Genomic DNA, 26181 nt, shown 5'->3' on the forward strand with positions numbered 1-26181 from the left:
GAGATTAGATGACTCGCCTTCTCCACGAAACCTGCTCCTTCGTCCTTGCTCCGCGCGTCGTTGTGTCCTCTCCACGAAACCAAACCAAATCGATCACCGTGATCTGTCCCAGGATCCAGTAAGATGTGATTCCCTCCCAGCAAAACTTATAATTCCCGCTACTGGCGTGGCACCAGACTGCCACAGCTGCTGTCATCAGCTCACAGTCCGGCCAACCAGCCGTCCTACAACACCGGATGCCCATCCCCAGAATGTAACAGGGCGCATTTTCTGGGCTTCTGGGCGATGTCAATCATGGTAGAGCCAGTCGCTCAATCGCCCGAGCACTTAGTGCCACTTGTCATCCCATTTAGTCACGTCTTAGCCTCCTGTTCGTGATGCGTTGGCAGCCTCATGAGACTCTATCCCTGCCGGGGCCCTGAGGCTGTGTCCGCCTTGCTGACCATCCCCCCTCCCCTTTTCCCCTCCATTCTCGCTCCACACCGTAAAGTCCGCCGCTCCGTACCTGGCAGCGAGAAGCTTGTGTGCCTGGCGAGGTCCACATTCGTCCCACCATCTATGCGACGATGAACCTCGAGTCCAGCTTTGTGGGACGCGGGACACTGCCAACACGTCTGCTCGTGTTGCTTTGACACTCTGTCCTGCCATACCAACACCACACGCTTTGGGGGTGATGCTTTCAGCCCTGTCAAGCCACCCAGATCGTCACTAGACGGAAGTTCCGAGAATTGAGAATCAGTTTCAGATAATAATATGCATTCGTCAAGAACGAGCAAAAAGGCCGATTCCTTCTATCGTCATAAACTACCCAAGAGCCTACCTACACCGACCAGGGGCTTGAGCCCCCTTTGTTCTCGTGGCCCATCCGTTCCGTGGTATCCTGGTTCCATCCTTGCCACCTCCTTACTCCGAGCTACTGGCGCGGTAGACCTGGCTATCTAGGATTAAGAAAAAGATCAAGCGTGAATGTGACACTAACAATAAAGGAAAAGGAAAGGAAATATTGTTGAGAAGGAACGTAGCAGAAAAGAAATGGAGGATCGTGTACCTGTCTCCCCGTTCTCGAAAGGCGAACTCGTCCGCAGCGGCTGCGCTGCGGCGCTGCTGAACTTGAAATGCTGGCCAGCCTTTTGCCCGAAGGCCTTCTCGGATCAGCCACTGACACTTCCCAACCGTCTATAAACCCAAATCCGTCATCATCATGTCGAAGAACTGTCAAAGAGCTTCGTTACGGCGTGACACAAACCGCAGTAGGCATGGGCTGCGTGTCAGAAGCAGGACAAAGAAGATGGAAGCAAAGTCGTGATTCATCCGTTCACAAGCCTGGTAAGGGATTGTTTCAGATCATATTCGGTATCCCGCCCAATGGACTGGACATCATGTTATGCATGTGATCTTGGCTCACGTGCAGCATGAGTGGTGGGGGATGATGGCAATGCCCGTGTTGAGACATTTGTGCCGGCGTCGGCGTGCTGGTGGTGGAGAGAGCCGCCGGTGTCATTTGTGGAGTGATAGGGGCTTGTGCCTGTGTTTGCGACTCCGACTTGGGCCTTGCCATCGTCGAGGCCGCCAAGGCTCTCGTGTTGCTGCTTTCTCGCCGACGCTTTGGGCCATCCTTGATCTTGGGATGGGTGTGACACTGGAAATAATGGTCAGCACTTCTACAATTTCCGCATCACTATTGTCCAGCTTACCTTGTACGCATGCCTAAACCACGTAGTCCCCTTCTTCTTGCTGCTCACTAGAGCGATCCACTCGTTGCAGCTGCCACAGAGACCTTCCCAGACATCCGGGTTGCCATCCATGCGACGGGTTTCGTGAGGTTCCTGGAAAGGGCTACCCGTGGCCGCACTGATGCCGTGTGTGAAGGACTTATCATACCAGAATGCAGAGTTCTTCAGGACGAGCCAACGACCAGGCTTGCATATTCCGCACCATCCCTCGCGCTTGTTGCCATGTCCACGTACCCATCGGGGAGTGTACAAATCTCCCTCGAATCGCAGCTCTTGCTCGTGGGGCACAAGGTCAGGGTCTGATGGGTTCATATCCTCGGGCGGGGGAGGAATCTGTTCCTCATGTAGCGCGGCGTATAGATCAGGAGGATCGGACAAGTCAGCATAGTGACCGTGCAGGGCATGCGGGTCGGCGTTGCTCGATAGCATACGGAAGAGGCCATGAGACATCAGAGGAGGCGGTTGTTCGAATCGCTGAGGCTCGGGATGAAAGCCCTGCGACGGCACCTGGGAGGGCAGGAACATGTTGCTCTGCGGATACTGAGGAGGTCCTGGTATCAGAAAAGGATGCTGCTGAGCGGCTTGTAGGTTGTTGAAGCTCAAGGGAACATGCTGGTGTTGTATCGTCGGGGAGCCGTTCCTCGAGGGCAGCCGCTGGTGGGCACCAAAGGCGTCATGCCCCGGGTGATAGACAAAGGGCGACGGTCGTCGTTGGGGCGTGGTACCATAGGTGCCTGTCGACCACCGCTTGTTCTGGGGTCTGTCGACACTATAAGGGGCAGATCGTACTCCGGGCCGAGGGGATGGCGATGCGCGTCCTCGACTTTGAGTCCTGACAAGCTCCGTCCTGCTCTGAGGAGTCATTCGTGGGGACGCAACAGGGGAGAGTTGGGTCGACGACATGAGGGAATTACGATTCGACGGCGGAGGATAGTCGGAGCTGAAGGAGGGCGCCTCAGAGAGAGCGGCAGAAAAGTCGTCATATGAGGGCATGTCAGACAATGCCCCCGATGTGGACATAGTGAATGACGAGCCAGACATACGTCTTGGGCGTGGACCGTTGTCGAAGGTGAGGGGCTCGCCGTCTTTGGCGTGATTGGCAAATCTCAAATCAAGAACGGGAATGGCTTCATCAGTCGTGAAGGCTTGGCCGATGGTCAGGCTTGGATCCAGCCCCTCAATATCGTAGCTGTCGGGGCACGCCTTTTGGTGCCATCCTGATCACTCGTTAGATCTGATATGGCCAATAAGCTGATGAGTCCTCTCACCATGATCCATTGGATTACAAGCGGCGTGGTAAAAGTCCTGTTGCTGGTGGACTGACCCAGGGCGAGAAATCACACCGTTGGGTGTTGTCTGAAAGGGAAGAGCCGAAGAGTCCCAGGGTGAGAGTGCGCCAAAGTCCTCGCCTACGGGGAAGGAAAAGCCCTCGTGGATAGTTGCTGGGCGAGGTCGCATGCCATGTGATACGGGAGTTGTCCACATGCCAATTGACTGTGGCTGTGACATGGCCTCAGACGTCACGGGGAGTTCGCTGCCGTTCATGGTGACAATGGGTGTGCTGCGGGGCGGATGGTCTCTGGTGGTGAACCTAGTCGTGTTGGGTTGGAGGGCGAAGGAAGGCGTATGTATTTGTTGCCGGCTGCATTGGAGTGTGTAAGTCTTTGTCCGCGGAACTGGAGAGAAGGATGGGACTGACAACTGTGCCTGGCCCGCGTCCATGGTTGCAGGAGGCGGCAGGGGCGAGCAGGGAGGGAGGTAGTCAGGGTATTAATGGGTTGATGCTGGGAGGTAACGGTGCGTTGTTAGCATGACTTCCCTGAGCGAGGGACCCTGAGCCTGGTGGACTGGACGGGCGAGTGCCGGCTCCACTACGCGTACGTCTCCACGCGCGTGTCAAATGCGCCAGACTCTAGTGAACGTGGAACATACGTACCTTGCAGATTCGTGGCGCAGAGACCGGGTCGAGATTGGTAGATCACAGAAGTCTCCAACAGCAAGAAGGGCGAGGGGCCTCGTGCGTGGGTTGACAGATCGACTGAAGACGAGTTGCAGCGTATAGGAGAAAGGCGTTAAGGACAGTGACCTCGCGCTGAGGCTCCGGACGTCGGGGTTGGATCGTCGGGTTCGACAAATAGCCAGCGACAGTAATGAAGGAGTGTGGTTGAGTCGTTCCCAAGGAAGCAACTAGGTCGGCGACTGGTCTTGTTGTTGCACGACTCCTGGTGGACTAGATGGGAAGGAAGGAGCCAGCTCCCGGCAATATTATAGACAAGAGGGGGTATGTCTGGTGATAAAGGAAATATTATAACTAGTGACCGGGCAAAAAGGAGTGACTGGTTTGGACTAGACTGGTAAGAAGCAATGGTAGGCAGAGATTCCGTGTGAGTGGAAGCGGAAGAGGAGCAAAAGAGGGCAGCAAGAGGGGCGGTGCCGAAGGACCCTGGAGGTATAAAAGAAGTAGGGCGGGCAAAGAGGCATCATCCATGAACAGAACCAAAAGCTCAGCACGGCCAGTTCGGAACGTCGGTAGCAGCTAAGCCGGATTCTCTGATACAAACGTCTTGACGTCTGTGAGCTTGGAGGGACGAGGACTCGCTTGGCCTGCTCGGGACGAAGGAGAGGGCGGAGTCTGCCAGTACAGAAGCAGGGGGGGCAAGGGTAGAGGAGTGGAGGGGTGGTTTGACGAGGACCATGGACAGGGCTGGGTTCCGCCAGCGCTGTCCGGCGATGGGGTGGGTGCGTAGAGGAGAGAGGTCGATGGATGCCGATGAGGCAGGGACAGGTCCGCCAGTGACTCTTTTGGGAAGAGATGACAAGGATCAAAGATGTTGACAGGGCTGTACCTGGGACACAGACGTAGGTACCACTCGAAGGCCCTTGGTGGTGGTGTGGGGAACCGACCGATCGAGGGGGTCAAGGACTGTGAGAACGACATGAGGGAGACTAAAGTGGCAGTGGGCAAGTTGTGCACCGGCCAGAAGTCGCCCACTCCAACGTCTGAGCACCACGGCCGCGCCGATATTGCGTCCTGGATCTCTGAACGATTCGAGGGACGCGATGACGTTGGGTGTTCGTTTTGACGCGTCTTGCGCCCGCGTTCCATTGTCTTCGGAAGCGGCCATGGCACCGAGTCCCCGCGCGCTCTCGCTGGGAAGCGGATGCTCAAAACCAAGGCGCCAGGCTGCTGTCCTTTGTGGAATATCGACGAACCTAAAGAGGAGAAGGAAACGAATGAAGTGACTTGTCTCGTCTGATCCCAAACACTCGACATTTGGCGGTAGCTTGTATGCACGCCAAGGGGCCCGATGAACAGCAACAAGGTATCGCGTTAAGATGGCACGTCGGCAGCAACTCTGCAGGCGATGCGCAAAGAGTCTCACTCGAGCAGAAAAGACGAACGAGAATCGTTCAATGTTCCGCAGCACGGCATCATGCGAGGCGCGTGGTGGACCGGGCATCTGGCGTGTCAGCGGGGAAGGAGAGTCAAAAAAGACAAATTTTCAAGTATTACCCAGGCCAAAGAGCTCGCAGACAAGACGCTCAACATGTAGCAGCACAAGTGGACTCCGAGCTCCCGATGCGTGAGCCAGGCCAATGAAGCCCGGGCCCGTAGATCAAGAACAGAAGTGTTTTGGCAGTGCAAGAGGGTCGAGCAGGGATGCCTCTTGTTCTGGCAAGTCGTTCGACAGGTTGACTTGGCTTGTGGCTGTCCAGAGCAAGACACCAGGCAATTCCCCACAGGATGGATGATTGACGCCACGGAACTGTTCAGCAGATCCGGGCCCGTTGCCGATGTGACGCCATGATTACTCGTAAGCCCAGGTCCCAGCCTGCAAATCGTGGTTCTTGAAGAAATCCATAGCTGTCGATGCATCAGTGCTTTCAGCTCGTCAGAGGGCGCCGTTCTATCAGAGACAACGGGAAGCGCCAAAGGTATTGGCGCAGCAGTTTAGCCGACGCAAGACCAGCCGAATGGAGCGTCTGGCGCTCAAGGCTGAGGCCTAGATAGGAAGTGAGAGAAAGTAAGGAGGCGGCTGAGCCATGTGGATGTGGTGGATGGAGGTGTATCATGATCCAAGGCAAGGTTCAGTGGAGCAGCTCCGTGCTGGGTTTGTGGGTGTCAGGTGCCTGCCCCTCCCCCCCTGGTGGGGTGGAGTGGTGAAGGGAGGAGCTTGTGCGGTACATTTGTCCTTACCAGGCTTCCGTGTAGCGAAGCACCAGAATGAGTACGACGGCGGGCAGTGGAAGACTGTTGGATTGATGAAGAAGGTGGCTGGAGCGGGACCTTGGGTCGTGGGTCGCGGAGAAGGGGAGAGAGAGGTCTGGGCCATGTTGGCGCACCAGCTCACGTTGCCCTCAGCCCACCCAGGACATCTCAGTGGCCGAGTCGGAACAACAGCGGGCGACAGAGTATCACTGCTGGTGGAGGGTATAGAACAACCTGTTAAACGTGACGATTGGCGTCTGTGGTTGGTTTGTCCCGTTTCCTGACTGATCGTGTCTTGTCCACGACCATGGCTCTCGAGACAGCCGAATCTTGGTTGAGAAGGAGGGGTACGGAGCCGGGCATGTTTGAGGTTAACTTTGAGCTGGTGGGCGACGCGTCCTGATTTGCTGCTTAGGTCAGCTTTCCTTTGACGTACCTCTGGACGCACCTCTGGCAGCCACCTTACAGCAACCAGGGGCAGGGCCAACCCGTTGGGCGGGGCAAGCCCACCTCGGACCTGAAGGAGTGGAACCCCTTGCTGCACCTCCAAGCTGCACTGCACCTGCCTGGCTTGTTATTGTCAGGGCCAACACAGCCTGTGACTTGCTAGACGACTCTGAAGGAGGGGCGGCTTCAGGGGCGCTACTGCCTGCAGGCTGTCTCAGATCTGTCACAGACCGAGACACCCTTGTCTGGGGGAGGATTCTTGGCCACAGAATCGTCAGGTACGATGGAGCCGGGGTCCCGAAGAATTTCAGTGTACCCGTTCGATTTCCAAATACCTTTCTTCACCTGCCTGACAGCCAACCTACCTGCCTACCGTACCTACGAACCTTACCTTACCTACCTTACCACCTAAGGTACCTTACGGTCCGGCGCCCTCACAATCTGTCTTGAGGCCCGCCTGCCTCGGATCTTGATGTGTATGGGCAGTTTCTCACGACCTGTAACATCGGGGATGACCGTTCAGGTGTGCGACAGCCGGTCTTCGCTAGCCCTCCAACCTTGGCTTGAGGGCGCCCCAAAAACACGATGCCTTCATCTCGTTCACACGCGCCATTTCTTCTAGCTCGCGCTCTAGAAACCCGTCATCTGCCTTCACCCCACTGTCTTGGCATCCCATCATTGCCTTTGCATCTAGATGATAGCTTACCATCCATCGACTTGCCGCTGCTGTGAGGCTGATGTGTGGGCTGAGAATTCTGTTTCCGGCGTCCCCACAGGTGAGCCTATCGCTCTGTTGCCTACCCAATACCATTTCTTTCAACCCACCCGCCACGTTTGAGGTCGTGCGCGAGACGTGGCACGATGGCACTATGATCCGAGTGCGTTCGCTCTCCCTTGAAATTACCCGACTCCTTACAATCCTTCACCGGGGCCATAGGCCTCGGCCGCCGCTTACTGTTCTTAAGGACCATTTACCACGACTGACGTGCGCTGTTTCGAGAAGCCTTCTGCTCGTTTGATGTTTCCTCCACCAAGACAAAGCGAAAGCTGCAGCCCTGAAGAGCCTGTAGGCAATTGACAGTGTGCAGCGATGCCTGATCGCTGAACAAGCTTCGTTCATTGCATCCAATTGGATGGAGCGCTGAATATGCGGGTCCGAAATTTCAGCCAACCGAGCCATGCTTTTCTCCTCTTCCCACTCGAAAGAGCCTAGTGGACGAGCTCTGCTGATCAAATGGTAGGCCTGGACGTTTGAGAAAAGAGTTTTGCTTGCATTGGCTAACAGCCCTTTGCCGGTTGTGCTTCGCTGGACACGTCGTTTCTTCAGTTCGTTCCGTGGTTGGGTCTGTTTGGCCTTAAGCAGCCTCCACTATAGCCTCCGCAAAGCCGGGATACCCGTGATAATTAGCATCATGCACTCCAGCCAGGAGTGGCCACTGGTTTCCACTGTCGAGTCCCCCCACACCCTCTCCCCCGGGTGTGGTTGGAGTGTGGTTGGAGAGGCAGGCTCAAAGGGCCTGGCAGTTTATTATCTTGTCTTTTAATCTAGGCGTGGTAGTCACTCGTGATTACCACACCTAAGCTAGTCTTGGTGTAGGCAAATTGGTTTTCTTTGAGTAACGACGCCGTCGGACGAGTTGGGAGCTTAGGCCGTGGGGCTCACCGTCTACGCTAGTGAGACCGAGGAAGACGACGAGCCGAGTTGCGAGCCTTCCCAGGCAGAGAAGAGGATGACTTACCGATACCCAGAAAAAGATCTACTAATAGGACCACTTGCTTTGCATTGGGCCGCGACGACATAGGACGAAAGAAGGAGCTCGAGGCCGTGCGACGTAGTCTCTGTCGCGCCTTGGCCGTTTCCATCGGTCTTCCATTAGACCTTCTGTGGAGACTTAGGTCTCGGTCTGGCCGCCGAACAGGGACCCATCCACGTCCCGCATGAAGATGCCGCATACATTAGGAAATTAAACCACCGTTCCCCGCCGCCGCCGTCATCTTATCACAGCTCTTATGGAGATCACCGGCCAATTATGACGCGATCCACCCCCGCCGTCCCCCCTCGCTGACGGCCTCTGGGTTGTAGTAGACCAGGTCAGGCGGCGAATGTGAGGACGACACAAGCCCAAGCCCCTTGACGCTTTGAGCAATGGAGAAACTAGAGGCCGAGAGGGCACCCTTCTTCCCCTCGCGGTGTTGAAGATCCTTGGCTAGCGGGATAGAACCTTGGTTCTTACTATCCTCTGGGAGTTCTGACGATGGTGGGATGGCGGATCGCCCAGATCTGGGGGTGCTACCTACCGACTCGGTCCGTCTAGCACAGTCTGGAGTCGGTTGCCAAGAGTATCTATCGTGTTAGTCGAATGGCCGACGAGGTGTTCAATTCTCTATTTCAAACCCAGGTCGGACGACTAGTTCAAAGGCACGCCAATCGGGACAACATGTGGGATGATGACCAGTGCCGTCTTCACCGTCAGAAAAGCGCAAAAAAGAAAAAGAAAAAGGACAAAAACCAATTGCCGGTGGTACAGGAGGCTGAGAGGCAGGAGAAGCATCTCCGTCGAAGCTCATTAGGTTCGATATGCATTGAATGCCTTGACGTGGCGTGGGGCCGTCCAGCCAAATCCGATGTTGCATTCCGTCAAGATCATCCAAACATCTCAGCTGCGTGAGGCGCTATCTGGGGATCGCGAGGCAACCGTCGGCTGAAGCAGGGCAGAAGCAAGGTCCCAGTCATGCAAGGCCTGCATCTTGGACTCAATCGTATGGGTTTTGACTCATTCAAGGTTTGCTCTTTTCTATCATGCATTATTGATCACCAGATAAAAAAGGGGAAAACTGGGTCAGGTATCTTGTTGATTTGACGGTGTAGCTGGTGTCTCAAAACCTTGACGGTTTAGATGCCGCCACAAGTTGAGGTTGAGTCCGCCTGATCTGAGTGGTTCTTTGTCTAGATATCTGGAGAAAACAGAAGAGCTGGTTCGTGCCAAACAACGGTCCAAACTCTGACCTTGTGTGGCTGATTCATTCTCGCAGTTTCTCTCGCGTTTTTTTCTGAGGCTCCCCACAACCTGACGCCTGACCCCCAAAAATAGCGCCATCCCCATCTCGCCTACAATGAGTAGCCTGATTGATTGCCGAAAACCTCAAGACACCAATATGTGGCGTTCGGGAGATACCGCTGTCATGCCTCGATGACTGAACAACAGGCACCGGAGCAGGCTCCGGCACTTGTGATTCACGACGGCAGCCGTGTCGTTGATGCCGAGATGCCGGTTGACTTATTGTTCGGATGAGTAAAAAGGCGGAATTGGCTAGGGAAAAGTCCGGTTCGCATCCTGTCTGCTGTCGCGAAAATGAATCCAACTGCCGCTTCAAGTCTCGCGGTCGCTGACTTGTTGCTGGGTCGGCTAAGAGCCTTCTCGAGCCAGCCGAGCTGGAACGTTCTACACACTCACAGGATCCTGCGGCTCGCCAACTGGCAAGCTGCGAAGAGATGGTGGACTAATTGTGCCTTGCATTGTAGTATTAGGTTTTTCATTTCCCAAATCCAGACCTCACGTCCATCTTGCATTTTTATCATCCCAATGTAGAACATTGAGGAGACTAGGCGATGGTTAAAGTTCTAACATCGCACATCACGCGCGATATGCCAATCGGATTTCAATGCAGTGTAATATTCCGATGCTCAGACATAGGACGGTAATTCGAGAGTATCGACAGCCCTCCTGTTCTTCCAAATACTGGTTCATGCTGACCAAGGGTGCACCTTGTCTTATGACATGGAAATCTGATCTGTGTGACAAGTTGCAGCGAACGAAATCGGATCATACAGCCATTGTCCACGTTCGAGGACTTCACGACTTGAAGTCGTTTCATTAAAATGCAAAGCACCTAGCAGCTAGGTCTCGTCTGGGGTAGCAAAGCATACCTGAGCCATGATACCAATACATCCAGTGATACACCTACTTGAACCGTCGATTCTCACGGACCACGTGGAGTTGTACGGATCCCTTGCCGCAAAGACTGACAGATCAAATCATCTGTTCAGTTCTTGTTGATCCTGCGCCAAATCTCCGTCTCGGCTGCTGCGAGGTTCCCGCCTGCTGTGGAAGCCCATTTCTTCGCCGCTTCCCACACTCCCTCCTCTGATCCGTCGAGCGGCCCGCTCTCGCGCACCGACGCCGCGTGCGCAGCGCGCTGGTTACTACTAAAGTCTGCGGCGCCAGCGTTCTGCTGGTAGCCCGGCGGGTGAGCGAGGCGGTCGTTGTCGTTGCCGAAGGGCAGAGGCGTGGGGCCGGGAGGCTGGGGATAGCCGGGTGCCGTGGCCGTGGCAGTGGAGGAGCCGTAGCTTGCTGCGTAAGAGGTTGTAGGTGGCGGGATGGACATTTGGGGTGGGTATGGAGTCGTCGCCTGCGGAGCAGGTGTCTGTTGAGGGGGATGATAGGCCTCGCCGGTCTTGGGCGGCGGGGGGAGGCCGGACGCGGAAGGCACGGCTCCGGGCTGAGGGGCGGGAGGTCCGGCTGACGGGTTCTGTGTCTGAGTGGGAGGAAGGTACGAGGCTGAGGGAGCACCGGTCTGCTTGGGCAAGTGTGGTGTTGCCCCTGGCTGGGCAGCTGGGTAAGCTTGAGCTGTCGTCGGCGTTGGCGCTGGGCCCGAAGATTTGGCTGCGGCGGACTCTGAGCCCGCAGTCTGAGGTGTTACGCCCGAAGCCTTGGCGGCGGTGATGGGGCTCGATGCGTAGATTGGTACTGGAGGCATGGCGATGAGTTGAATGGTGGCCTAATGAGAAGCGTGTGAAGCTAGATATCAGAATGATCTAGGGTGTCTAAGGCGTGGATACACTTTGTTGGTATTCTCCGGGTTGTCGTGGGGTCTTGCGAGTGGCTTGTATTATATTGAAGTGTAGCAGGCAGACGTGAGTGGTAGACTCTCCGGCGTTGACACGTAGTTTGTTGAGACAAGGCGTTCTGAGTGTTGATGGCTACCTACCTTACTGTGATAGCTCTAAATGCGGAAGGTGGCGACGTCACATTAAGTGACGTCAGGTGACTGGCTTTGAACCACGTAATCTCGATGGCGTCCATATGGTGAATGCACGAGAATCACACAAACTCACAACACTACATCAGTTCCTCCTTTGATCTATGTAAGAGGCCTTTCATTGCTGGAAGAAGTTTTTTTGAACAAGAAGTGCACCAGGATTACGGGCAAGGAAAGTTTAATATGCAATTTGGTAGTCACTGAGTAACAACCTAAGAGAGATCCTAAAACGTCTGTTCAACCCCGATAATTTTCCAGACAAGCAAGGAAAGAAGGCTCACACATCCCCTCGATATGCACCCTATATCTTGACCGTGAGTGCGTTTATTAGATTGCGATACTTGCCAGTAGAGGCTCCTTCGAACAGTCGGAAGCGATGGAATGGCCACCGGCATGTGCCACAGCCACAGTACAGTCACGGCTAAAGCTCGGGTGGCTAAGAAGCTTTACTGTTTGTGGATGGCGCATGAATCCTCTACAGGGATCGCAATAGGCTGCACCTCACGTACCTCAAGCACTGAAGCAGTTGCTGGGCCCGCCGACGAAGTGCTGAAGCCGTTGCTGTCCGTTCAACATTCAAGAATTGACGCCGCGCTTCTGGAGCTGCTCAACACCAGCCCGCGCAAGCCTTGCAATCACAACCGCCTCAACATCTCCTGCAGACGGCGCAACCCCTCGAGGGGTTGAATTGATACTAGTCGACTTCTTACACCGGTCCAGTCCGCGCCATCTTGAGGGCAGAAGAGGAGGACGACAAAGTAAACGGGGGCACATCAAAACTTGCGAGGGAGAAATCAATCGAGAGTCAAGGACTACAAAACATCGCCCACCATGGTCGGTAAAGTTAGCGAGAAGGTTCTCGCCCGTGAGGGTAAGTCTGAGGATTCATTCCCTCCACCTGTTGTCCCCAGTTGCTAAATGCTGGCGCATAGGCCTAGAGAGGACCGACAACAACATGAAGATGTCTAGTTGGCCCGAGGCGACCCCGATCAACCAGAAGAACTACTACACGTGCGTATTTCCTTGCCAATCATCCCGAAGGCCCTAGCTTCTGACGCGTCTATGATCGCAGCGATTACATGAAGCGCGATGACCAGATCCTGGCTACTCGCCTCCAGAACGACGCCACTCGCGACAGACTTGTCCAGAACGCAAAGGACCGTGACCGAGCTCTCGCACGCAATGGAAACGCAGAGGTTCCTCTCATAATACCCGAGATTCATGGCGACGATGCCCCGTCCGAAGTTGGCGGGCTTGACCCCTCCAAAGTCATCGTCATCCACCCCGGCAGCCAGAACCTTCGCATCGGCTTCGCGAGTGATGCGCTACCCAAGTCGATCCCTATGACACTGGCCAGCAAATACCCACAAACCGAGGCTGACGCCCACGATTCGATCCCGCGCCGTCAGGCCGATGCGCAGACCGCCGATGAGCAGTATGGCGAAGAGTGGTCCAAGAAGTTCACCAAGTGCAGTCACGACCTCAAGATGGAGATGCGTGCCAACAAGCGCAAAGTTCTGCCAAATTCCAAGGAGCTGGTTCTCAACTATAACCGCCGCACCGAGCCCGATGTCATTCCCCAACACAATGACCCGTTGCAAATTGAATGGACTGATGTCAAAACCTTGGACGACCCCCAGTCGACGGCATCATGCTTTATCGGCGGAGAGGCTCTGAGAGTTCCTGATGACTCGGATCCCAAGTTCAAACTCTGGTGGCCCATGCGGCATGGCTGGCTTAACGAGGAAGACTACGAAAGCGCGGAGCACCTTTTCAACGATTTCGAAACCGTCATCGAAAAGGCCATTCGGCAGGACCTCGGCCTCTCCCGAAACAGCGTCTGGCCGCAGTATAGCTGCGTCTTCGTGATCCCCGATCTATACGACAAGAAGTACGTAGAAATGCTGCTTCGCTTTTGCATGATCGGCTTCGAATTCAACAAGGTGTGCTTCATCCAAGAGAGCATGGCTGCCACGTTCGGTGCCGGATATACTCAGGCATGTGTCGTGGATGTTGGTGCGCAGAAGACCTCCATCTCATGCGTTGAGGATGGCCTCTGCATTGAAGACTCTCGCATTAACCTCAAGTACGGAGGATACGATGTCACAGAGACGTTCATCAAGATGATGCTGTACGACAACTTTCCATACCAGGAGATCAATCTGCAGCGGCGCTATGATTTCCTGCTCGCAGAGGAGCTCAAGATCAAACACTGCACCATGTCACAGGCCGACATTTCTGTCCAGCTTGCTCAGTTTCACCTTCGTGCACCAAATCAGCCTACCCACAAGTACCAGTTCAAGACGTATGACGAAGTCATCCTAGCCCCCATGGGCTTCTTTGACCCTGACCTGTTCGACAACGATCACAAGCTGAAGGGTCGTCGCAAGCTCGTGGATCGATCCTACAACGCTTACGAGGCCGAAATACCAGACGACCCTACATCGGCTGCGCAATTTGGCATTCTGGCTCTCGTCAAGCCCTCTCTGAACGCTGCCACCGCCCCGGCCGCCCCCGCTGGCTCTGTGAACGGCATCGGCGCATCACAAACGGAGGTCTCCACTCCCATGAAGGAGAAGCCACAGCCATTCGATAGCTTCAAACGCAGTGAGAACGGCACAAATGGCACCCCTGGAGGTTCTAAAGCCACATCACCGGCACCGGAAGGCGCCAGTACACCGGCTCCTGTGCCCTTCGTCTTTGGCGCAGGAAGGGAGGGCATTAATGGCAGCCCAGCCCCGAACGGAGGGACACCGGCGCCTAACGGAGCAGCCGTCTCGCAACCCCCTGCCGGCATGTTCGTCGACGCGCATGCGCGAAGCGCCAAGTCGATTGCCGTTGAGCGTGATGAGGTGCTTCCAACCGCCCCTCTTGATCTGGCTATCCTCACAAGCATCTATAACGCTGCCAAGGGCGACGAGAAGAAGGTTCGTGATCTGTTGGGCAGTATCATGGTGGTTGGCGGTGGCTCCAAGATTCCCCAATTCACAGCAGTCCTCGAGGAAAAGCTCAAGGTCCGACGTCCGGATCTGCATGATCGCATCCTCATCAGTCGTAGCGCCAGAGACATGGACGAACAGGTGGTGGTGTGGAAGGGAGCCAGTGTCTTCGCCAAGCTTCCGACAAACGATTCGTGGGTCACGCCGTTCGAGTTTGAGCGCCAGGACGCCCGCATCCTGCACCACAAGGTGCTCTGGGCTTGGTAAACGGCTAGATGACGATATGAGAGACGGGAAGCTGATTACTGGCGTTTGCTACATTGGCATGGAGTTGAGGTTGCTTGGTTGCACGTGTAAAAGATTTGGGACCTGATTGATACCAGGGCTTTTGGCAGGGCAAAGGGTTTCCGACGGCATGTTGGATCAGTAGGGCGGGCCAAGAACAAGCAATGAACGACTAGAGCCTAAGGATTTTCTCCCCGGTGATTATTGTCAAGACTCGCGCTGGCATGCATTTTTATGTCAAGTGCCTCCTTATTTCTGCTGGGGTGGGTGAAATGGGAGGTGGTCATGAGGCGCTGGGGCTTACCTAACAACCACCATGCACGGGCTCTCGCGTCTGCCCGCGTACCGATGATGCGTGTTTCCACCATCCCGGAGCTAGATTGACCAGGATCCCTCCTCCTCATTCTGCAATACATCAACAAACACAGCCCAACACCGAACAGGACCCGCGGCCTCTTCGAAATGTGAGCTCTAGATCCTCGTGCTCGACAGGAAGCAATCTAGACACCTCACCCAACTGAAACACACCCAACACAATGGCCCTCATCCCGCGCTGCCTCCCGTTCGCCAGCTCGACTACGCCACTTCAAGCTGTGACGTACCTCCTCGGCATATCCCTCTTCTCGATCTCTTTCCTGGTGTTCCTCAACAGTAGCGTTTCCTTCGTGATTACAGACCTCATAGGCGTCAAAGATGGCGTCGGTGATATTGTTGGCACCCTTGGTTTCGTTGACGAGATTGTCGCCCTCGTCGCCTGCCCAGTTTGGGGTCTCGTTTCCGACCGCCTCGGCGTGAGATGGGTCGCTGTCATCGGCTACACGGTCATCGGCCTCTCGCTTTTCCTGTTTGTGCAGGCGGGCAATGTCTATCCTCAGCTTCTGCTGGCGCGCATCTTCTTTGCTGTCGGTGCTACTGCTGCGTAGGTTCGACCCTGTGGAGCTTCATCATCGTCAATACTGACCAAGGAGACAGGGCGACCATGGTCACGGCCATCCTACCTTCTCTGACAGGCGAGAGCGGTGACGCAGATGATGGATCGACGACATCACTTTTTAAGCCGACGCAGAACGCTAGGCACAGCATAGCCATGTCACTAGAGTCGGACATCACCATTACACCGGAGCGGTACAGGGGGATCGAGCCGACAGAGGAGGAAACCGCAGTCTCAAGTCAGGAGAGGAGCAGCATCTCCACACTTGAGAAGCCCTCGGCGCTGGCCGGGTTCGTTGGATTATTCACGGGATGCGGGGCGCTGGTTGCCCTGTCCGTGTTCCTTCCTCTGCCCGCTCGCTTTGGCGATATCGACGGTGTGACGCCTGCCGAGGCCATCACAGACAGCTTCTACGTGGTGGGCATTGTCTCCTTTTTTGTCGCCATATTCGTCTTCATTGGCCTCCGCGATCTTCAAGGCGAAGACGGCAAGGGTTGGAGAGTGTTGCTTGGGCTTCGAAACAGGGACGGAGAGCCGACCGAACAAGAAAGCCACGAGAAGCAGGTAGGTCGAGTCAACGCTACATATCTCCGTGGCTCATTTGCTAATATTTCGCAGAAGGTCTTGCCCTATCTCCGCCTCCTCCGAGATTCCGTTTCACTCGGCTTCAGCGACTCCCAGATCGCCTTAGGCTACCTCGGCGGCTTCGTAGCCAGAGCCTCGACTGTAGCCATCTCTCTCTTCATTCCTCTATTCGTGAACACGTTCTTCATCAGCAACGGTTTCTGCCAAGGGTCGCCGCATGACCCTTCGCCGGAGTTGAAGAAGGAATGCCGATCCGCATACATCTTGGCATCTATCCTTACAGGTGTCGCTCAGCTTTGCGGCCTCATCTGCGCACCTATTTTCGGATACCTCTCCAGGCGGCCGGGAGCCGTTAATTGGCCTATCATCGTGGCCACTGTCTTTGGTATCGTGGGCTACATCGCTCTTCCCCAGCTCTCGAGCCCTGAATACAAGAATGTCGATGGCCGCGGTGGCAGCCCTGCCATTTTCTTCATCGCGGCTCTCCTGGGTATCAGCCAGATTGGTGCCATCGTCTGCAGTCTCGGCTCCCTCGGCCGCGGCGTGTTGACTGCTGACCTGCCGAAGACGCAGGTTGTTGCCACATTGGAGGAGTCGACAGAGGCCCTTGAAGCCGAGGGCGAGCATGCGCCGCTGCTAGCACACGAGGCAAGCGTCGACGTCGTTTCTCGCGTGCGGCTCAAGGGATCGATTGCCGGCGTGTACTCTTGGTGCGGCGGCATTGCGATCCTTCTCCTGACAAAGTTGGGTGGATACTTGTTTGATTCGTCGTCTGTCGGGGCGCCCTTCTACATGATGGCGGTATTCAATGGATTACTTCTCGCTGCCAGCCTAGGTATAGACATGGCGCGCGTGTTCAACACCAACCAGACATAAACAAAAGCTAGCATACTAGTGTATCATCAACGAAGTAAACGAATACAAATACAAAGCAGGTTCCTTCATCGTACTTCGTTTCGGCGAGTGCTCAATATCCGAGCCGGGGCGGTAAGGCTGAAGGGTGATTGATGGTGAGCTCGGTGATGTTGCGTGACTACCCGTCTATGCTTGCATATTTCATTCGCCGATCCGAGTAGGAAACAGAGTTTTTGTCGGCTGCGTACATTGCGAGAGAAAAATGAGTCTAGATCTAGTCTTAGTCTTAGGTCCTCGGAGATAACTGTAGTCTCAGGCTCGATGGTGTGACCACGGTATGGACAGCTGGATTAAACCTACGATGCCTGCTCGTCATCATGTATGTACCTACTGGCGTCGCTGGCGTATGTCAAGCGGTAGGCGGGGTATATCGCAGTGTCGCCCTCACATGTAACGGTTGATCACGAAGCACACCACCTTACAAAGCAACCAAGTTCCACGTTGCACCCGAGTCACCACTTGCCCACGTTATTGGACATGTTGGTATTGAAGACATTCAAGTTGGTCAGTCATTCAAGACAGGAAGGACATTCATCAAGCGGAGCGGAAGACAGATAAGTTACGAAAGCAGAAAGGATCCATTTTTAACTCTCCGTACGAGACCGACCAGACCTAGAGTACCTGTGGTGGATGGAGACCGAAAGCCAGGATCCTACCAGAGACCAAAGAAAGGATGCCGGCCTATTTCCTTCAAGGAGAGAACTGTTGACGACTCTGCGAGGAAAACCAATGCGGGAAAACTTTTCGGTCATGAAAGCGCAACCTCCTTTTCAACCCAGGCGTTTCTGAGAAGGTGCGCATACCGAATGAGCAGAGGGCGTCTTATACCTGCTCATGCCGCCTCTGTGGGCTCCCAAGTGAGTTTGGGGGAGCGAGCAGCTTATTTGCCGCCAAGGCTGGGGAAGGCCGACTCGTCCTTGGTGTTGATGGCGGCGTTGGCCTCCTTGCGGCCACCACCACGATCAGCGCGCTCGCCGCCGCGGAAGTTACCGCCACGGCCACGCTCGCCACCGCGGTCACCACGGCCACGGCCACCACGGCCGCCACGGCTGCCGCGCTCGCCGCTGAATCCGCCGCGCTGGGGGCGCTCAGGCTCGACGTAGCGCATGTCGATGTCGATGGTCTCCTTGGTCTTCTGGGTGCGCTCACGCTTGGCCTTGCCGCTGGAGGCGGGCATGTAGTCGGTCTCATCGCGGACGACCTCCTGGGTGGCGCCCCACTTCTTGGAGGAGCCCTCGTTGGCCTTGCGGACCTCAGGGGTGCTGTCGAGAGCGGCCTTCTTCTCAGCGAGCTGAGTGAGGTAGTCGTTGTAGGAGACGTGCTTGTCCTCAGGCTCCTCGACCTTCTCCTCGGCATCCTCAGCGGCGGCATCCTTCTTCTCAGCCTCGGCGATGGCATCACCGGCCTGCTCGTCCTTCAGCTCAGCGTTGCCCTCAGTGGCACCCCAAGACTGGGCAGCCTGCTTCTCAGAGCCGCTAAATATGTTCGTTAGTATTTTTGTCAGCCACCATGTGTGGGCGTTATGCTGGGTTTACCTGGGAAGACCCTTGGTGTGACGGTCGTCACGCTCGCGAGGGAAGCGACCACCACGGCCTGGGCAAGACATTAGCGGACCGTCAATAAGGAACCAGCGCCTGGCGGCGGGCTAAGCGGAATGTACTCACCACCACGGCCACGGGCGCCGTAGCCACCACGGGCGCCGCCCTTAGCGGCCTCCTCGGTAGAGCGGCCACGGTTGCGGTCGCTGCCGGAGTTACGGTCGCGGAAAGCTGGCAGATAATCGTCAGCTGGTGTTCATGATGACGGACACGCGGCGTAACATACCAGCATCGTTGCCGGAACCACCACGGCGGTTGCCAGCGCCACCAGCGGGAAGGCGGGCGGGAGCCTCAGGCTCGGCGTTGCGCTTAGTAGTGCGAGCGACCGGCTTGTCGACGGTCTTCACGGGGGCGCGAGGGGTGTCATCGCCATCGTCGTTACCTGTGGAGGAGGGTTAGACTCGAGGCAATTGATATGTCACGACGAGAGGCCGGGTGGGCATCGCGAGCTGCATACCGAGGAGGTCGTAGAGGTTCTGTGGGATTCCAGTCAGCGCCGAGCGGGCAGAGGAAAGGGTTCAACGGATATGAATAAAAATCCAAGACATTATCGATGATGTGTCTGGAGGGTGGAAGCAAGTCGGTTGTGTCATGGACGACGTTGTGGACGATCGTTCAACATGGCCACGACAACGAAGATTGGTGGTGGGAATGAAGAAAAAAAAAGAGACATGGCACATACCTTGCTTGCGACCGACATCTTGTCGCCTGGATTGTGGTTTACAATAGCGACCTAGTCTTTCTTATATTTTGGGGGAAGATCGCACGGTCAGACCACCATGACACTGCGCAGTGACGATGCTTCGGGAGGTCGGGGAGGGCGTGTGGTTGGTGATGATGTACGGGAGGTGAAGAAAATGCGCGACGAGGACGAAGCCAGAGCCAGCCAGCACGAGCACCATCTGGGGACGGCCAGCCACTGTTTGGGCGAATGAGAGACGCCAGGCCCCCGCTTGGGCCAATTCGGTCCATCTTCGGGTTCGCTTAATGTGGTTCTTGTGAATCGCACCGCGAGATTCCTTAGGGTTCGACTCCGGCAGCATGATGATCCGCTCCGTTTATCACTGCTCATTGGCTCAATAGCCAGGGGACCGGGGCTTCTTGGCTTACTCAGCTGGACGAGGGCTTCGCCGCTGGTCCCGTCCCATTTCAGGTTGGAACTGAGCTCCAGCTCCGCACCTGGTCAGCACCGCACCCGGACGTCATCTTTCAGTGGCATCATCTGCCAAGTCAGCCCACCAGAATGATCCCAACTAACGCCAGTAGCCGGTCATGCAACGACCTGCTGATCGACTCAGCGTGCCACTATTCCGAGGCGTCAGCCTGGCTTCCTGATGGCCCGCTTGTCTAAGCCAGACTCGACCCTGGACCGAGGTGTAGCTGCAAGCTGCAAGCTTAGGCCCTGGACGCCAACTGCCGATGGCCAATGCAACTTCTCAGCCAATCCCATCTTCTCCACAGCCCGCCACGGATCACTTTGGGGAAGTTCGCCTCCCAAGTGATGGAGGCTGATCTCATGGGGCTCAGTGAAGCCGGGGTTGACTTTCATTAATGCCTACTGCCATTCGTATCGAAGAGGCAGCTCGTCAACCCTGCTGGCGACTGAACTGGTAATATTAGGCTTATCTGGCCTGTCCATGTTGCGTGCGCTCGAGTCCCCTTTACCTGGTTGGCTACGAGACTAATCAGTCTTCTGTACGCTTCTGCCATGAGTACACCATTTTCAACCAGTTCACTGGCTCCAGGAGGTCTTGAAGTTCCTGAAAGGGTTTATTTGGCCGCTGCAAGGGACGCCCTCGAGAGTATCACGTGGGAGGGTATAACCATTTTCAAATGTAGCAAGTAAAATTGCCTCCCTTCATCACGCATGAATGAGCGATACTCTCTGGGAAGGTGTTCGCAGCCGGATTAAAGCAGCACCAGCGAGTATAATCAACAGGCCGCGATAGCCAGACCTTCGGATGGAACTTGCTACAAGAGATGCCTACGTTGGCACCTGGATGGGCGTTCCCCAGGTGAACGTTGAAAGCTCCGAGGCAATAAGAAGGACTTGCGCGGTACAGTCACTACGAGACTCTTCGAGCACCAAGCGTGCTTTTCGCGATCTTCTTAATTATAATTGCCTTCCCCCAAGTCTTCCGAAGAGAATACATGTTCGTTCGTTCGCTCTTTCTCAAGTCATTGATCTCTTCCAATCTCATCCTCGGGCTACCGGAAGCCTTCTAGTAGATGAAGTATGTGGTCGAGATGCTGTAAGAAAGACGTAGCTGTTCGGACGCGTGAGCTTGTTCGACTAAGTCACCCACTAGATATAGCTCGAACCAAGGCCACATGTATATGCCGTTCCTTGTCGAACGACATTTGACATGGGGTAAGCAGTCTTGGTGATCGTGACATCAACACTGCCAGGATCATGGCCTTACTGTGTCTCACTTTCTTGTGTTGACTATCCATATCCCTCTGTCCATCAGGTCGCATGATCTGTAGAAGCCATAGAAGCCCGTCGGGCGAAGCGCAGAATATTGGCCCGTTTGCTGCATCGTAAACCAAAGAGGGTGCCAGGTATAACGAGAGCTTAAGGCCTACCGGTTCTCGACCGTGACTCGCCTAACTGTTCCGCAGACTATTGCTCGTAACAAGCTATCGCGTTGAGTGTGAATGCTGGCCTTCGATGACAGGCCCGCGTTCAGCCACGCTGCAGGGAGTACGACGGTGTACATGACGATGCTGTGGTGAGTTTGAGTTTCGATGCGACACCGACAGTATAGGTGCATCGTCAGATGCTTTCTGGGACTGCAGTTCTGCTGCACTTATGTTGTGGGTGTACTATGATTAACCTTACAACTGACTCTGCTTCCTTGACTTGGTTTCTTTGTGACGTGAAATCCATAACCGTCGGCGCGCTGGGTGATGGGAGGACAAGCGTAAGCACTTTGACTTCGGTACTCGTGGAGACTGCTTTGGGAGATCCATGATTTCAACAAGGTCAATGAGGTTAGAGAGAATGAATCTCCCATAATTTCACTCACTGCCACGATGTGTTTTCAGGTCGTAGCAGGACTGTGTAGGTATTGTGTACATTGGGAGGTCGATAAGACAGCATTCCCCAGTGACACCTTCAGGACGTGGTAAAGTCGGCACACGTCCCAGTGACTCTACGCTGTTCTCAACATGTGATAGCCACTTGCTGACGAAAAACGCGAGGTTCATTGCGTACAGCGAGGAAAACTCCTTACGCTGTTTCGAGAACCACACCAGTGATCGTACCAGCCAATCTGGACACGTCCACGGCTCGCCGCGTCACACGATGACGCTGCCTATCAAGAAACTCCCCGGACACCAGAGCAGCGGCCGTTGTGTAAGGGAGGCAAATAACTGGTCTTCCGAGCGTCCATTGAGCGGAATGGTAAAGCGGAAACCCGCTCTGTTCATAACACACCGAGCTTCCTCCAGCACACCCAAGACACAACTGCCAAGGCATTTCGCCATCTTCTCATACACACCATCATGCCGCGCTCCCCGACCTGCATGACAGAGAAAACTTCGATGCATAAATCACTTTGTAAAAACAAGGAAAGCAGATTTTTTGAGAAGGATTGGACAGGTTTGCCTCTGACATTTGTAAACCCATCACAACTCAGAACCTCCAACACGTAACTCGTACTCCAACCGGCCCATAACCTCCAACTCCCAACACCTCCACACAACCTCCGCCAGTGCCCGTCTCGGACCAGACGGGACCTCACCCCCTGGTGACATGAACCCCCTGTCGGCACCCCGCTATCCCTCATCCGGATCCAAAAGAGCACATCGTGCATTAGCGCCATGATGCCCGCCCTCCGATCCCGGATCCTCCTACAGGGCGCGCTCTCGCGCCCCGCCGGTCCCCACCGCATCATCATTATCCGCACACCCCCGCTTCCTGCCCGCCCGGCGCTACACAATTCTTGCGCCCTCTCAACCTGCCATCCGAGACTGATGGAAGAAAGAGCGGCATGGTCGGTAAGTGCATGATCTCCGAGCAGGCGCTGGACAGACGGTTGCAGGTAAATAGATCAATATGAAAGAAAAGGAGAAGAACTCCCGCTGAAAGATGACCAAGAAAGAGTTGGAACGGTTGCGCCAAGTGCAAAAGGCTTGATTGACCTGTCAAGACGTCAATCTTCGCCCAAAAAGGTCCAGCTCCAGTAGACAAGCATTTTCCTGTCCTGGCGGCCGGCCAGGAGGGCCAAAGGACAAGACAAGCAGTGGCATGGCTCACGCTGCGACGATGGGCTCAGGATCGTGAGTTGCTGATGGAGGAGAAAAGGGAGGGCTTGGGCCGGGGCTCCTTCATACCAGCTCAGCAATGCCTTCCGCTTGGAACGCACGATATCTCCCCCCCGCCCCGTTCTCCTCCGCTCAGGAAACGAGCCCCAAATCTCACGATGTCCCGCCCGCTCGAGTCAGAAGCAGTCGCTTTCACTGTCTCAGCGCCTTGGTGGTCCGTCTGATTACGTCCCCCCCTTGGGGACTGCTTTCCCAAGGGAGGGGGGGGGGGTCTCCCGGCAGAATTTGACCACAAATGTGATGCGTCTGATGGGAGATCGCCAGCGTTCCTGGTTGTGACGTGATCAGACACTGAAAGTGTTTAGTACTTGTGGCCAGACCCTCTCATTTACTTTATTACGTTTAACGTAGGTAAGAACCTTGCTGGAAACCTGGAGGCGGGGCTCGTGTATGAGGGTGGATGGACGGCCAAGGACGGAGTTTTGATGGATACTATGCATGTTCCATTCGCAATGTTCGGCCCAGCTAGCGCTGTAGACTCGAAGATAATATAGCGTCAAAATGACGAATAGACTAACTATGGGGGTTGAATGTGGTTTGTTGTTTGTTTGTTTGTTGTTTGTTCGAGAATTCCCCCCGTTTCGAAGGGATTTGAGAAAGCCACTTTTGTGATATCCACCAACGCCGGGTAAAGCAGTTCAAAATCAGAAAAAGCACAAAAAATGGTTATACAAAATCCGAAGACAGATGCCAAGCCGCCGCCGCACACCCCCCGCCGACATGGGCACTACCGCCAACCGCCATCTGTCGCTCATCTGTGTCTCGAGAGTCGTTTTCGCAACTTCTCCCGGGTGAAGTAAGAAGTGATTTCGCCTGCGCCATGTAAAGTCGTGTCCTGAACGAATACCACGAGAGCCCATATCTGGGCTTCTCCGTACCGTGGAAATTAAGGGAGCCGTTATCGCCGTTGGCTCTGTCGTAAGAATTCGTCTCGACGCTGTCATGAAATGCCGCCCTGGGTATCAACTTTTTCGTTCGCCGTAAATCATCCGCCCCAAATAAGATAAGAAGAAGAGTATCTGAGCTTGCCCGACGAGCCAGGGACCAGGTCGGGCTCGCTGAGGTCGTAGAGGTCCAACGGACCCCTCTACCTCATATTGCTAGTGTCGAAGGAGAATTGCGTGGGGAAGGCCATGCTCGCGCTGAGACCAAAGGGGTCCCAATCGCCTCCGTTGTCGAGAAGCTGAGTCATGGAAGGATATGCGCCGTGTGGTGCCTGAGACGACTGGACAGCCTCGCCTTGCGTAACGTGATGGCCGTTGTGTGCGCCGTTAGGCGAGGTCACCATTGATGGTTGGCCGTCTTGATACTGCGCGGGGTAAGGCCCCGGGCCGCTCGGAGTGTCCATCTCCGAATCGTCGACCATGTCAGCCGGAGCATCATATTCTTGCTCTGCAGTGAGGTCGGTGGTTAGCCATAGTTCGAAGTGATGCAATGCAGAAAAATGCCTTACCAAGCTGTTCAATGTGGTTCTGGAATGCCGGCGTAGGATAGTACTGAGCTCCGGTACCGACGCGAGCGGGACCACTCGACATCATGTGCGCCCGAGTGGCAGGGTTCATGGGCGCCAGAGGGCTGATGTGCGACTTCATCGCGCCAGCCATCCGGGGAGCGTGGTCAGACGCGGCAGGAGAGACGGCCGAAGGGCCGCCAAAGACGGATGCGGTTCCGGTGGGCGAGTTGGCGTGCGACGAAGGCGTCGGGCGGCTCTTGGGTGATGCCGTCGAGGTGTGAGCGTGGAGCGGGGGTAGGGCCCCGATACCAGGCTCCAGTTTCGGAGCAATACTCGAGTTGGATCTCCGAGCTTGGTGCCTGCCCATGATGGCGCGCTGGATCGGTGGCGGCTGTACCATGTTCTGGGGAACATGGGTAGGGCCCAGGTTAGGGCTGCCAGTCTTGGCGCGGAGCTCGGCTTGAACGTCGATGCCCTTCTCGAGCAGGATGCGCTCGAGGAGAGAGTTCTTGTAGCGAAGCATCAGGCATTCATCAGCAGCAGTACGGTGAGCAGCCTGCAGGTTGTGAAGGTTCGACTCATGGACGCGAATGGCCTCCTCGAGCTGCTTGATGTACTCAGTACGGCGCTCACGGAAGGCGGCCTGCGCCTGTCGGTTACGCTGCTTGCGTTCCTCCGAAGTGGCATAGATCTGAGACGGAGGTTAGCATCTGATTGGAGTGATATGGTGCGACGGCTAAGGGGCCAGCACCAGGATGGCATCAGGGAGGTGTCGTCGGCGGGATGTCTGCTGCTTGACGGCGATAGTCGCAGGCGATACTGATGCTGAACTTGGCACCGCATAAGGGTTTGGGCATAAGTGTAAGAGGATGGATGTTCCATGTCGTGGCTATCTGGCGGGGTCGCTGCAATGGCAGGGCAGATGGGGAGGTGGAATGAATGACTGCATGGATGGCTTGGTGGGTGTAGGCATGGTAGTGGGTGAGGCATACAGGTGTTGGACAAGAAGAGACAAGTGGTACCTACGGGCTTGCGGCCGCCCTTGCGCTTGGGCTGCTGGTTCTCCTGAGAGGCATTACCAGCGGCGTTGTTGGCGTTGTTGGCAGAAGCATGGTGGTCGGCCTCGAGGCTGGAGCCTCGGGACTCGGGCGTGTCGCCGTCGACGGCGTCGTGCTTGTCGATGGACATGTTCTCTGCCATGCCTCTCCTCTTCTAGAAGCTGGGACGAGAATCTGGGGTACGGGGACCACAGAGGCGATTGCCGCTTGGCAGCAAAGCACCCCAGGCTGTCAAGCAAGCAAAACGGGCAGCTGTGACGTCGCAGCGTTCCACACTGGACGCGGATTGAAGCTCTGGATGGTGGAAACGCGGTGGTTTGGGGAAGGGTTGGTGCGTCGCTGCGGGCGCAACGAGATGGAAAGCGGTACTGCTGTGTGCGTCCGGGCGGGCGATAGAGATGACAGACAAGGGGAGGGTAGTGCGTGTTTGCGCCCGCAAATGGGCACCGGTAGGACGGTTGAGATCTCGGAGCCGCAAAATAGAGTACGGCTTGTGCCTCTGGTACCTCTCGTGCCTGGGGGCTCGGGGGGCGAAGAGGATGGCAGCGGGCGCAACGGGCGAGAGAACAGCAGTTGAATGGACAATTGAATGGTTTTGGCCAGCCCAGAGATAAGAGATGCAAGCGATGAGAGGTTGCGGTGTGTAAGGAAATGAAAG

At 55.6% G+C, this 26181-nt stretch overlaps 6 protein-coding genes across 6 annotated transcripts; 2 read left to right on the forward strand and 4 right to left on the reverse strand.

Annotated features, from left to right (window-relative positions):
- Positions 1-1339: 1339 nt before the first annotated feature.
- Positions 1340-3278, reverse strand: D7B24_005876 (uncharacterized protein; the record flags this gene model as incomplete). Its single annotated transcript, XM_028640021.1, has 5 exons — positions 1340-1639; positions 1695-1919; positions 1968-2486; positions 2571-2950; positions 3002-3278. 5 exons carry the CDS (start codon positions 3276-3278, stop codon positions 1340-1342), a joined length of 1701 nt encoding a protein of 566 aa, XP_028495686.1.
- Positions 3279-10434: 7156 nt separating this feature from the next.
- D7B24_005877 (uncharacterized protein) lies at positions 10435-11474 on the reverse strand (the record flags this gene model as incomplete). Its single annotated transcript, XM_028640022.1, has 2 exons — positions 10435-11169; positions 11385-11474. 2 exons carry the CDS (start codon positions 11472-11474, stop codon positions 10435-10437), a joined length of 825 nt encoding a protein of 274 aa, XP_028495687.1.
- A 787-nt stretch (positions 11475-12261) lies between these two features.
- ACTR8 (Actin- protein 8) lies at positions 12262-14636 on the forward strand (the record flags this gene model as incomplete). Its single annotated transcript, XM_028640023.1, has 3 exons — positions 12262-12301; positions 12363-12441; positions 12503-14636. 3 exons carry the CDS (start codon positions 12262-12264, stop codon positions 14634-14636), a joined length of 2253 nt encoding a protein of 750 aa, XP_028495688.1.
- Positions 14637-15190: 554 nt separating this feature from the next.
- On the forward strand, positions 15191-17046 carry D7B24_005879 (uncharacterized protein; the record flags this gene model as incomplete). The annotated part of the gene is made up of 2 exons (XM_028640024.1): positions 15191-15573; positions 15627-17046. 2 exons carry the CDS (start codon positions 15191-15193, stop codon positions 17044-17046), a joined length of 1803 nt encoding a protein of 600 aa, XP_028495689.1.
- Positions 17047-17965: 919 nt separating this feature from the next.
- D7B24_005880 (uncharacterized protein) lies at positions 17966-19383 on the reverse strand (the record flags this gene model as incomplete). The annotated part of the gene is made up of 6 exons (XM_028640025.1): positions 17966-18560; positions 18621-18678; positions 18750-18854; positions 18910-19065; positions 19141-19159; positions 19315-19383. 6 exons carry the CDS (start codon positions 19381-19383, stop codon positions 17966-17968), a joined length of 1002 nt encoding a protein of 333 aa, XP_028495690.1.
- Positions 19384-23763: 4380 nt separating this feature from the next.
- D7B24_005881 (uncharacterized protein) lies at positions 23764-25653 on the reverse strand (the record flags this gene model as incomplete). The annotated part of the gene is made up of 5 exons (XM_028640026.1): positions 23764-23825; positions 23891-23967; positions 24104-24404; positions 24466-25156; positions 25492-25653. The coding sequence occupies 5 exons, from the start codon at positions 25651-25653 to the stop codon at positions 23764-23766; spliced, it is 1293 nt and encodes a 430-aa protein (XP_028495691.1).
- Positions 25654-26181: the final 528 nt, after the last annotated feature.

This window comes from Verticillium nonalfalfae, assembly GCF_003724135.2.
Source record: "Verticillium nonalfalfae strain VnAa140/NRRL 66861 chromosome Unknown scaffold_39, whole genome shotgun sequence".
NCBI classification, from domain to species: domain Eukaryota; kingdom Fungi; phylum Ascomycota; class Sordariomycetes; order Glomerellales; family Plectosphaerellaceae; genus Verticillium; species Verticillium nonalfalfae.